Raw genomic sequence first — 13,854 nt, 5'->3', positions numbered from 1 at the left:
CTATTTCTACTTCTTCAGTCACACTCTTTTCATTCAAAATGTAGAAAACTTATTTGTACATTTGAAAATGAAATTTCATCCCTTGATGACTTTTTCTTCTTTCCTTTACATGCATCATAATCTTATTCAAAAATGCATGACTTGCTGAAATGCAGTGTAATTCTAGTCTAAATTTGCTCGATTGTTTTTGGAGATTTTATTCTATATTTATTATTCTAGGAGTATTGATAGTAATTTTGCTCCCTGAGAGCCCTTAAGAACAGTTAAAGCTTGCAGAAGTCTTTTTCTTTTGGTGATCAGATAAAACAGAAAATAATAGTTCCTCAGTATAAACAGGAAAAGACATTTTTCAAACATTAGTAGCAATTTTACTTAGTTTGTACATATTGTCATTTAAATAATTAAGAATGTAAATTAAATTTTGGCTCCTTGATAATCTTCATCCAATGAATAACATTTTTCCATGGAATTTTGACTTTGCTTTCATCAGAGGATGAAGCACTTGAGCATTTTATTTTAAGCCTAAACAGATATGTATACTTACAGATGACAGCAATGCTGTTTTTATGAATGGTTCAGAATTTGATCCCACAAAGGTATAAAATATTTGTTAGTTAGGTCTTGTGAAGCCATTGTCACTAAAAATTGGACATTGGAAAAATATTACCTCTTACCAAGTATCTTCTATAGACTTAAACATTTGGGGTTCTCCCATATTTATTATTACCTTCTCCTTTGCATCTTGGATAGAGCTCAGTAAGCAGGCTTTCAGGATGTAAGTGAAGCAGCTGCACAGGTAGGATGATCTCACAGAGACAGCCAGATAGCCAAAAATCCACCAGTCCTGTCCATGTTCTGCTTACCAGTCCTTGTCGGAGAAACAGAAAATTGAAATCAAACCAATATCTGGAACCAGACATTGAAATCTGATTGAAAACTACTCATGAGGTGAGTTAAGAATGATAGTAAATCTTTTCATACGTGATTCACTTGCACGTGTACCTGAGAAAGGTGACTGTGTCACTGTTTACTTGTTGGCACCATGAGAAAGTCTGAAAGACGCTGTCTAGTGACTTGTAATGTTCAGATTTTTTGTTCATTCAGCATGTTTCAGTAGCCTACCCTGACATAACAAAAATGAAGGTGACCCATTTTACATGAGAAAGGAGAGGCCACCTCTCCTCCACCTAGATTGAAATATTTGTTTATTTTTTCATTTATATTTTAGAGCCTCAAAATTTTGTTACATGTATACTATGTACATATAGGAGGGGGAAAAAAAAACACACCACAATAATCAAAGTGTAAGTCCTAAATATAGTCAAACTATTGGGCTTTAGAATAGATGATGTTTACTTTCTGGCCACCTGAGTGTTAAGCTTTCTGCTTTGAATTCAGTCACCTTGGATTAAAATTTATAGCCCTATTTTTGCCTGTTTTTAAGTTCAGTAAGTGAAAAATGAACAGGCAGACATTCAAATATGACCACGTAAAAAAAGGTGTTTTTCCCAGTTAAAAAAATAATAATAATAAAAAAAAATCCTAACGGCTATGGTAGCAGGAGGGAGAATGATGACAGTGGCATAGTAGTTTTTTAGCCAAGGTGTGTGAGATCTTCTCACTATTGAAGAATATGATGAGAGCTGCTCTGCTGAGTGTCAGAGAAGGCCTGAAGCTTCTCAAGTGGCCTGTAAAATGTCTGTGATGGCAGTGGGACCAATGCTCCAAGGTGATAAACCTGGCAGCCAAGTGCACCTGCTCGGCAATATGTTAAAGTTGTATTAAATTGCTCTGAAGGTGAGTGATGTGGTGGGTAAGCAAGGGAAGTCTCTACAAGAAGAAATGAGGTGCCTTGAAAAAAAAAAAATAAATAAATAAATAAGCAAAATAGTGTCTAATTCATGCTATTTACACAAAAATCTATCTTTGTAAAAAGAGCTGCATAAGGTCTTTCTTGGAAAAGGTCTTCAGCAAAAGAAAAGACATACTTCTGAAATGCTAGTTAACTCTACTAAAATAACAAATTCAAACTGTAATGATTTTAAAATACAAGTAATTGTTCATTGACTTGAATAATTCAAGGAAGCCAAAAAAAAAAAAAAAGACATTAACGTTGACATTTTGACAAAGACACGCAGTTGCCCAATTAATGTTTAAATTGACTTTATCATTAGAAGAATTTATTTCAATAAGCAGATACTTAGTCTTAAATAAGAAAAATGAGTGTAGCTATTAACATGTAGCAGTGGATGGTGAATTGAATGGATGAGATAAAATCTTACTGTGGATTAATAGATTATGACATGAAGAAGATTATAAGGAACCTGGAAAGCCAAATTACAACTCTTTACCTCTTCAGAAATCTGTCCTGTTTCCGTGTGTAGCTGTTACTTTTCAAATATGTGAAGGAGGCTCTTAATATTGGATAGATATCTGCAGAGTTCCTAAAATGAACTCTTCATTATTCTGTGCATCATTTGCCTTGGAAATAACAAATTCTAGTGTAGTTCTGTTATCCTAAACAACTGTCTTCACTCTGATTATAATATTTTATGTTTAAAAGCAAAATATACTATTTGTTTTCAGTATTTTATTATCAGTTTTCCATTAGATGGAATATAAAGAAAAATAATCTTCCATTACTAAGAAATATTTTCAGATTTCTCTGGTACTCTACTTTAACCCCCCTAAATATATCCTTAAATTTGTGTGATGTAATATAGTAATGTAAATTATGTAAATAGTAAACTATATGATAGAATAGAATGTAAACTAGATGGTACTATAAATATCTAGTCTTACAATCTCATATGGAATAATGAGTGAACATGAAATAATCTTTTATTACATAGATATTTAAGATCACAGAATTGTCTAGGTTGGAAGAGACCTCAAGATCATCAAGTCCAACCTCTGACCTAACACTAAGAAGTTCTCCACTAAACCATATTGCTAAGCTCTACATCTAAATGTCTTTTAAAGACCTCCAGGAATGGTGACTCCACCACTTCCCTGGGCAGCCCATTTCAATGCCTAACAACCCTCTTGGTAAAGAAGTTCTTCCTAATATCCAACCTAAAACATCCCTGGCACAACTTTAGCCCATCCTCCCTTGTCCTGTCACCAGGCACATGACCAGACACAAATAGACCAACACCCACCTCACTACAGCCTCCTTTAATGTACTTATAGAGATACTAAGGTGATCTTTTTCAGTGATAAAACACATAGGATACAAAAGAGAACAGAGAAGCACTGAAAGAAAAAAATATTTTGCAAGCAATCATTTAACATTTTTACACATTGGTAATTTTTCTTATTCTAGAGAATCAAAGAATGGTTGAGATTGGAGGGGACCTCTAGAAGTCATCTGGTCAAACCCCCTTGCTTAAGCAAGGTCACTTGGAGGAGATTGCCCAGGACCATGTCTCTTTGCAATAAAAACAAAAAAATAGTTAATTAAAAAAGGTATTTTTTGAAAGATAACCAGGCTCTCCACAACCTAAAAAATAGCATAGGAGATATTTTGACTTTGAACAAAATTTTTTATATCATTTATTCAAACTATCTACCATTAATTCTTCTGTTACTTTTGAAAAAATGTCTTAGGTCTTTTCAGTGTGTGACTCTTTGCCAATGACTGCATTAGTGTCACACTTTTATTTCCATTTTAATGTGTTTTTCTTGTGTGCGTGTTTTTTGTTTTTGTTTTGTGTTCTTTTTTTTTTCTGCTAAAAAATGTCTATAATGAATTTTTAGACTATCACATAGGGACAAGGATATTAAAATCAGGGTAGAAGGAATTATCTGAGTTCCTCATCCCTCATCATATTTTTCTTTGTGTTATCTGACATATTCATTTGTCTTCTGACTCCATGTTTATCCTGTTGCCTTACAACACTGTTTCATGTAATATGAGTATGAATATGAGAATTCCAAGATAAAAAAGCTGTCAGTACATCTGTCAGGACATCTGAATGTCCTCTCATTTTAAATCACATAAACGTTACCTTTCATTTTGAGAAAAATGTCTTGTATTTTATTTTTACCATTCTTCCTAAAATATAATAAAATTTGTATTAAAACTCTGGAGAAATCTCTGAAAATAGAAAAACTTTTTGTTAAGGCTATTTAAGACATTTTAGCAATATTTTCAACTGATATGAAGGAGAGCAACTTGTGGATTATTTTCTTTCTTGACTTGGGTGTCAGTGTGATGGAAATACTATGGATTTTGTAAAGACTATGGATTTTTGACTGAAGAGAGTGTCCTGTTTTATTTATCATATAGATATAGATTCTTTTAACTGTACATGATTTAGCTCATAAACCATAATAGCTTACCGAATCTTTGTTACTGAACCAGCAGCCTCTACATTAACTAATTTGCGTCACCATTTGATTTTGAGAAATGAGCCACTGCAGGTAAATTAGAAACTACCAGGATTGTGTAAAAACATCTTTTAAGTGGAATGTTACTGCAAATATTCAAACCACTTTGTTTCTAATTACAGTCATACCAACTTTGCTTAACAGTTCTGCTGTATGTTTAATAGTCAATTAGGTATTTAGTCTGAAGGAAAAATGCATTTTGTTAATAAAACCTTAGTGCAGCAGATTGTCTGAAAAATCAATCTATTTTCTCCTCATGATCTACAGAGGCAAGAGAGCAATACTGAATGGAGAAATCACCTTAAATTTCACGGCTGCTTTAGTATTAAGGCAATAAAATGTGAAATATCAATGCATCTGCACAGCATGAGTGACTGTGCCCTGTTACTCTGATGAATAGGAGAAGTAGAAACCTTCTAAAATGAAGTATCATCAGGAAAGATGGTATCTTACTGTGTCCAATTTTAAAGAAACCAATCTAAGACAGCACAGAATCAATTCAGTTTAATTAATTTCAAAGCATAGATAGAATCATAGAATCATAGAATATCCTGAGTTGGAAGGGACCCTTAAGGATCATCAAGTCCAACTCTTGACACCACACAGGTCTACCCAAAAGTTCAGACCATGTGACTAAGTGCACAGTCCAATCTCTTCTTAAATTCAGACAGGCTCGGTGCAGTGACCACTTCCCTGGGGAGCCTGTTCCAGTGTGCAACCACCCTCTCTGTGAAGAACCCCCTCCTGACGTCCAGCCTAAATTTCCCCTGCCTCAGCTTAACCCCGTTCCCGCGGGTCCTGTCACTAGTGTTAATGGAGAAAAGGTCTCCTGACTCTCGACACCCCCTTACGAGGAAGTTGTAGACTGTGATGAGGTCTCCCTTCAGCCTCCTCTTCTCCAGGCTGAACAGGCCCAGTGACCTCAGCCATTCTTTGTACGTCTTCCCCTCCAGGCCTTTCACCATCTTCGTAGCCCTCCTCTGGACACTTTCCAACAGTTTCATGTCCTTTTTATACTGTGGTGCCCAGAACTGCACACAGTACTCGAGGTGAGGCCGCACCAGCGCAGAGTAGAGCGGGACAATCACCTCCCTTGACCTACTAGTGATGCCGTGCTTGATGCACCCCAGGACACAGTTGGCCCTCCTGGCTGCCAGGGCACACTGCTGGCTCATATTCAACTTGCTGTCTACCACGACCCCCAGATCCCTCTCTTCTAGGCTGCTCTCCAGCGTCTCATCGCCCAGTCTGTATGTGCAGCCAGGGTTTCCCCGTCCCAGGTGTAGGACCTGGCACTTGCTCTTATTGAACTTCATGCAGTTGGTGATCGCCCAGCTCTCCAACCTATCCAGATCCCTCTGCAAGGCCTTTCCACCCTCATTCGAGTCCACAACTCCTCCAAGTTTGGTGTCATCAGCAAACTTGCTCAAAATACCTTCTATTCCTACATCCAGATCGTTTATAAAAATATTGAAAAGTACCAGCCCTAAAATGGAGCCTTGAGGGACCCCACTAGTGACCGCCCGCCAGCCTGACACAGCCCCATTTACCATAACCCTTTGGGCCCTGCCCGTTAGCCAATTGCTCACCCATCGTATGATGTTTTTATTTAGCTGTATGGTGGACATTTTGTCCAGTAGGATCCTATGGGAAACCGTGTCAAAAGCCTTGCTGAAGTCCAAAAAAATCACATCAGCTGGTTTCCCTTGGTCCACCATACGGGTGATCTTATCATAAAAGGAAATCAGGTTAGTTAGGCAGGACCTACCCTTCACAAACCCATGCTGGCTGGGACCAATGACTGCTTTTTTTTTAGATGTCCTCATTCCTAGAAATTAGAGACCATTCATTCTCTTTCAGTTACAGAAGGAAAATATATCAAAATTGTGTAAATAGTAGTACAATTTCTATATTAAACTTCCTCCTGTATGTTCCTCCTCTCAGTCACTAAGCTCTACATATTAATACCTAGTCAGAAGGATGGGTCTCCATATGTTTCTTGCATTGATTAACACACAAAACATCAGAAATAAGGGAAATCTGAATAAACATTAAACTAAAACAATTTAAAACTCTTCTTATTGTAACTGTCAGGTTGTATTTCTGACTATTTTTTTCATTTAGGAATTAATAAAATTTCAGAAAATGTGGGGGTTTAGTTATTGCATGACAATATAGTGTTGATCATTCTGCTTAATTCTTGAGTACTGAGGCATGTATGTCTTCTTTTTAGAGTCTTACAAGCTTTTTTGGTCACTGAACCAGCAGATACTTAAACAAATGCTAGGCATTGAACCCAAGATTGTATTACAGTATTAATGTTTGCTATTAGCAATATAATTAAATGTTTAGGTTTTGCTCTAACTCTTGGAGGAATGGACCTGCTCCCTGTTTCTCTACAGACCAAAAAGTACGTACTAAACACTGATAGAGAGCAGTAGTGCAAGCTTTGTACATGGGGATTTGAAAAAGCCATTTATTTCCAACATGCAAGAAGAACATCCAATGAAAAAAAGAAAAAAGAAAAAAAAAAAAAAGAAAAAGAAAAATATATTTTAATGTATATTCCATGCAGAATTATTGATAAAAACCCTCTTCCCCTCTTCTCAATAGCAATGAAATAAACTTGTGTAAATTGCTTTTTCAAAAGTATGCAATATACAAGATCTCCTTACAATAAAATAAAATAAAATAAAATAAAATAAAATAAAATAAAATAAAATAAAAATATGTTCATTAAGTACATGTGTACCCTTGGTAAGCTTACTAACTAACTGACTATTAATATGATTGTAATATTTTTCCTAAACTGGTTTCCTTACATTTTCATTATGGAACACAGAAAATATCAGGTCATTTAAGACAAAGAATGTTCCATGCCTAATTAATGTAGAAATCAATTTCACAAAGAGGTTTAAAAGCAGATTTATTCCATTAACAGTAACATATAAAATATGAGTTCATCTTTTTTCTATAACAGGAATGTACACTGCATGGCACAATGCAAGTTGTTTGTTATTATTATCATGTTTATAAATCAGAATCTCTATCACATGTCTACTGTCTGTTCAGATGTTCTCCAGAAGCTGGCATAATAATTACTCATACTATGTTTTTCTACTACATACTACCTTAAGGATTTGATATTAAGTTACTCAGAATTAATAGGTGGATAGGTAGGGAAATAGATCCTAAAATGGGTTTGAATAAATCCTAGTTTGTGCATTTGTTTCTGAAGAACTGCAAGTAGTGGTAAGAGTTAACAGTATTCTGACTACTTTTTAGCACCATCCAAAATAGAATGCCTGAAAACAGACTGTTAATTCACTATTCCAAAGCCAAAGAGGTTCAATACTCCAAAATAAATTCTGAATGTGTTCAATCAGTACAATGTTCAAAATATGTGCTCCAGAATGTTTGCTTTATCAATATAAGATAAAGTAAGATCCCATGTATCTGTCTGTCTTGTATCTGAAAACATTTAACAGTTTCTTGATTTTGCATTCCTGCCTAGTGGTTCCTTACTTGCATTAAATTCCTCTTATTTGATTTGTCAGCAAGTATTTAGAATTACTCCAGAGAGCTCTTAATGAGATAATAGAGACAACAGACATCTGCTAGGTATGTGGCTTAGCTGTTTTGTTGTTGCTAGTGCAATAAATAGTTCTGAAGTATTTTGATGTAACAGGCTTTCTTCATTTAATCACGTGATTGTAAGTAAACTGCCAATATACCACATTGTGGTGGTGGTTCAAGGTTTGTGAGATTTGACAGACATCAGCTTACTTGCTTGAAATATTTGCAACTAATTTGAAGAAAATGTCTGAGGAATTTGTCAACACTATTGATTTTTCCGTCAGATAGTCTACATGGGTTGGACGGAAGAACGGGAACAAGACTCCCTTCAGGATCGAATGTACACACCAAAGTTTCTAGCACTGAGGGGATCTTCTCTGTATAAATTTATGGCACCTCCAGTAAGTATATTTCTCATGCTGAGTAGTCATAAATGTCATTAAATAAAATAGTTTCATGTAACATCTGCAATGCTTTACATTCAGGTATCACTCATTGACCTAACAGCATTGCAGCACTTCCAGCATTGAAGAGTTCCAGGGAATGTGGTATAAAAGTGACAGAAAATAACCATTCGTTAGATGACTGTGCAGCTAACAAGCGCTTCTTTCCCCCTACTTATCTGAGCACTTAGAAAAATACAATAGAGATATATTTGTGCTAAAAAGGGGCTTTTCATTTCCCTTTGGCAGACAGAACAAGCCTGAAGCAAGCTGGTAACATTTAAACTAAACTATAATTCTAAAGGAAAACTGCTGAGATTTTTGGTTATACCAAAGATTTTTGCATGCTGTGGAAATGGCAAGGCTTGCAAAACATCATCTCTGTCTTTAGATTTTATCCTGAATATAACTTTTATGCATCTTGGCAGCACCAAAAGGAAAATAGAGAAGCAAATGAGTTTACATTAAATATATTAATTGGAATCTGACTAAGAACACGGGGTAAAATTTTAGCTACTGTCTCATTCTCTGCAATTTCATTTCACAGTTTTATGGTACATCTAAGCCTCAGTAAATATATATATCCTCTAGCTAAATTTTAAGCCACTAGCTAATGAGTCACTAGCAGTACCATATTGGCAACGGGGAGAGTAGTGTGAATTCATTTCTTTTTATTGTGTGACTTTTCTGGCTGCTGCTAAAGCTTGTGTTGTCCAGATCCAGATTTTACATCCTTCATGTGGTTCAAAGGTACAACTCTTCATACAGTTCTTCAGTCACTATCCTTATTTGTTTAGAAAGTATTTAAAAACATAGTAAAGACATGAAAAATGAAAGTAAATATGAAAGGAAAACTTCATGTATTCAGTGTTGGTGGCTCCCATCACTTCACTGGTATGGGAGCTTGGCTCTCCCATCACTAGCACAGGGAGTTTGGCTCTTCCTGGCTTTGGTACATCTACCTCAGCATTCACTGCCTGTCAAGTAAAAAGCCCTCCCTCCTAGACACAATGCTGAATACTCCTGTTGAATACAAAAGAGGATTATTCTTTTGTAAGCACTCTGGAAGAAACTACAAGCCTCTTTACTGAGAATTTGTATTATTACATTATTATATTATTTCTAGTATTATCTTATATTATTTCTATTATTAGTTTCCAGAAGCAATGTGTTGTTGGTGGATAAATGGGTAATGATGGGTAATGGGTATTGGGTATGGAAAGAACATATTAATAATAGGGCTGTGAACCATTCTGGCAATCTGCTGCTTTATGAGACAAAACACTGATCCTATAGGTTTGTATAGGTCTTGATGAACTGCAAGCACAACGTTGTTGTTGTTATCATTATTATTATTATTTACTTTTTATTTTAACCAGATTCTGGTTCTTATCCTAAAATAGGAAGACACTTCAAACAGAGAAAACAATATTTTCTGTTTATGGAGTATGAAGGAAAAATGGCAAATACACTTTTTAGAGGTACTGAGGTTCGTATAGAGGTACCTTAAAAAAAACACATATGTACATGACCAGCAAAATGTTCTCTAAAGAAGAACTGCTGCCTTCTTTAAAAGGCAGCAGGCCTTTTAAAATTACTTTCTACATGCAAACATTTACACATAGTTATGTTTGCTATTCTTCAGGTATATGTGTTAATTTATTCTAGGGATTACAAAAGATTAAGAACAAGCTTTCAATGCTGCAGTTTCAGAGCTTCTAATTATGGAATGCATAAAGTGTTATTATAAGAAGAAAAACACTTTTAATTATATTTGCAATGTAAGCTTCTTGGATTAAGCTGTTTCTGAAAAGAGATGTGCCAACTTTTTAACCAGAAAATCAAATTAAACTATATCCCTGGTCTCTGCCAAAGTGGGAGGCATCTGTTTAAACAGTATATATCATCTGTCTCCCCTACTGTTTTTTAATTTATTTGATCAATACTACTTCTACTTTCCATGTTCAGATACATGAGCAATTCTGATGTATCTTATTTGCATTTTAAATCTTTTATAGAAATTACTTTTTTTTTTTTTTCCTGACATTTCTTGGTACATTTTCTCCTTTGAGTGTGTTGAGTCTGACAGGTTTTATTTTCTTATAGTTTGGAAATTTCAGAGGAAATGAACTTCAATTGAGAAAAAACTGCTAACACCTTTTCTCTTGCTATTCAAGCTTCTGAATTAAGAAAAAAAAAAAAAAAAAAGTGAACAGGGTAAACAATGTATGAATATTCCATGAGTTTTTTAATTCTACAGTTCCTTTTGCTTTGCACATCTCTTTATATAGAAGGGGTTTTGTTCTGACCTCAGAAGTCCCCTTAAAATGCAAATGCATGAAATGCAGGGAGTTCAGTGAGCTTTTAAGCAAAGCTTCAAGTGTCTCTCTGCTTCAGCAGAAATTGGAGTTACTTTTTGTGATGGGGCAATATGGCATCAGCATGTATAGCTGGTGCTTTGGGCTCAGTGGAGCTGTAGCAAGACTCATCTCCCCATTCCTCTGATCATGGTGAGAAAGTTCATTTCATTTTCTGTCCTCAGTAGAAACAGATTAATTAATTAATTAATTTTAACAAAAAACATTTTACATATCTTTTCTCTAAATAGCTTTTCCATTCATAAAGATTGTATATTTCCAATGTTTCTTCACTTCCTCGCTCTATATCAAAAATAATTTGTAACTCTCAGTATTTTGTCACTTTCTTCATTAGATATCTTATTTAATACCCATATTGCAATAAGATGGTAAAAAGTGTGTTTGAATATGACTGCAAACAAATAAAATTCCAATAGATGACACCATATTTTGAACTTTTAATTCTTTACTGTGATTTCCTCAAAAGAGATTCAATTTTAATAGCCTGTATACCTAAAAATTAGTCAGGGACAGGATTTTATCATACATCATAAAATTGTATTGATTAAGAAAGTTCTATAGCAAGGCATACAAACCTATATATGTTATTCAGGAATACTGTGTCTATTCATGGTGATTTTCACTTTCAATGAAAAATAAATTTCTCTTATGCTGTGAATACTAGTTTATGATATATTTTTCAAATACCTTTGTATTTTTAAATCTTGAAAAACAGAATTATTCAGCCTCTTTATCTCTTCTAACAATTTTTATATCAGAACTATCTTCCTTTGGAGCTGGGCCATTGTTCATTACTTCTTGCCCTTTTTTTTTTTTTTTTCTTATAGAACATCTTTTTCTACTCTGTTTTGTGTATTTTTCAGTCTATTGAGACTGTGACTAATTCTTCTCTTTCCTTCATGCATTTTTATTCAAAAGTTATTTATAGATTGCTTTTGAACTTTTTCCAATTAAATATATTCATCTATCCCTTTTTATCTTGTCTAAGTATTATCTACCACCCTTGCATCATTTTGATAAGCTGTATGTAGTTTTTGTTGAAAATAGTTGCTTTAAAGTAATACTATTAAAAGCAGTTGTTAAATCCTGAGACTACAAGGAGCAATAGACTACTATTCAAATCTCAATTTGTTGGAATTTAGGAGAAGACTCATCTTGGTAAAGAAAAAAGGAAATGTGGATTTACCTGTTTCATTTCTAGTTAGTTTTGGGTTTTTTTCAACTACATTAAGAGATATATATAGTAAGTGTCTAGGACACTGCAAGGTTGGAGTGTTCTGTTTTATGGTTTTGGACCTTTGCAAACAATGTAGGTGATTAGAGCAAATTGCTTATTATAAGTAGGGAAGTGGGGAGAAATGGGTCTCTGTGAACTCATTAAAGTATCATGTTGGCATATCAATGCAACCCCCACTAGCATAGGCAGAGGAAGCTCCTTCATGAGCAGCCTGCATGCAAAGCTACTTGAAGGTACAAGGCAGGATGCCTCCTCAGCACTGTCTGAATGCAACAGTCTGATACCTGGTAGTTATTGCTCAAAATAAACCATATTGGATGTAAGAGGTAGGAAGTTCTAGGGATAGATTATTTATTTATTTTTTATAGTAAGCTTATTCTTGAAATAAAGAAAAATAACTTGCTTTCTTTTCCTGTTTGTTTTTTCCAAGGTTACAACCTGGGATTGGACAAGAGCTGAGAAAACATTTTCAGTTTATGAGATAATGTGCAAAATTCTGAAGGTATGATTAAAATATGTAAAATAAAACAGCACTTTGTCAAACCAGTTAAGAAGCCAGAGTATAACACTGCAACTAAAAATCCGTGTGACCATCTTGCAGAAAAAGATCAAATTTTGACCCTTTGAAGTCAGTATCAGAAGTCCTGATGTCACTAGGTACAGAGCCAAAATCTATAATGAATATTTTGAAAAGGCATTGAAAATTTGGAAATAAACTGATTTTGACTGGAAAGCAATTTTATTTCTTCATAACGCAGTACTGAAAAAAAATAAAATAAAAGTTTTATGGTTTTACTTTACTGGCACACTCAACTGGTATAAAGTCTATTCTTCTAAATGAGGAGGTAAAGAAATAGGCATCAATTCTGTTACTTTCAAATACCTTGATGCAACTCACAGTTACAATGTAAGATTGCACAAAGACTGACAACAGAGTCCTTAAAACTCTGAATGCCACTCTGAAAACTTTTGTCCTTCCCCCCCGCCTCCCCCCAGTTTCTTCAGTTTGCCTCAACAGTAATAAATGGAAAAGCCAAATTAAATATGTTTAGAAAGTTAAATCTGTGAGTAGAAAACTGCATAGGGCCATTATGGTACATTGTACTTAATTTTTCATATTGAATTCACTCAAAAATAATATATATTGTCTTGTCTCTGTTTTTAAAACAGTGAAAAACAGTTTTCCAGATGTTCAGCATGTGGGGAAGGAGAGGAAAAAGAGATCGGAAGTTGTCTCTTTCCATTCATCTGAAGTGCTTTCCTATGTACTTTATTATTATATAATTTTTTAGGTCCAAATTATATAAGAGGCAATTTGGTCTTTTCTGAAGTTTCATCTAGCAGAGACTAACATCATGAAGAAGTATGAACAAACTTATTTTTTAAAAAAAAAGTATATCCTTTTGGGAAAACCTTATACTGATGTACGTACTACACTTTCTAATTTTTATAGCTCATGTAGGTAAATAACCCATTCCTTTAGGAGCCAGATTAGAGATCAAACAGCTGTAATAATTTCAGAAGCTTTTTATGTCAGTGAGTTCAAAAATAAGAAAGCAAATTTATAAACTGAAACAAAACAAAACAAAACAAAACAAAACAAAACAAACAAAGACAAACACCTGCTAGTAATCTGAAAAAGAAAAGGTAAGAGTTCTAGTACCAATGGTTTGTCTGTGGGGTCTGGAGTCTTGGTTAAGGAATAGCACACTCTAAATGCAACATGTCCCATCACAGTGGTATGTACTTTAACTACCAAGTGTGTGTAAACATTGATTCTTTAGCAGTGGTCATGTAGGGAGAAAGTTAACAGAAATGGCTGTTCACT

General features: G+C 34.6%; 1 protein-coding gene across 4 annotated transcripts in view; it reads left to right on the top strand.

Annotated features, from left to right (window-relative positions):
* The window catches only part of SNTG1 (syntrophin gamma 1), a 370,856-nt gene that overhangs the window by 304,207 nt on the left and 52,795 nt on the right, over positions 1–13,854 (top strand). For all 4 annotated transcript variants that reach the window (XM_032180786.1, XM_032180789.1, XM_032180787.1 and 1 more), the window contains 2 exons: positions 8,253–8,369; positions 12,457–12,528. In XM_032180786.1, the coding sequence (XP_032036677.1) occupies positions 8,253–8,369; positions 12,457–12,528 (189 nt within the window). The remainder of the gene's footprint in view (positions 1–8,252; positions 8,370–12,456; positions 12,529–13,854) is intronic.

Source organism: Aythya fuligula, chromosome 2, assembly GCF_009819795.1.
Source record: "Aythya fuligula isolate bAytFul2 chromosome 2, bAytFul2.pri, whole genome shotgun sequence".
Taxonomy (NCBI): domain Eukaryota; kingdom Metazoa; phylum Chordata; class Aves; order Anseriformes; family Anatidae; genus Aythya; species Aythya fuligula.
The sequence above is the reverse complement of the archived record's forward strand: the minus strand, read 5'-3'. Positions and strand labels throughout refer to the sequence as shown.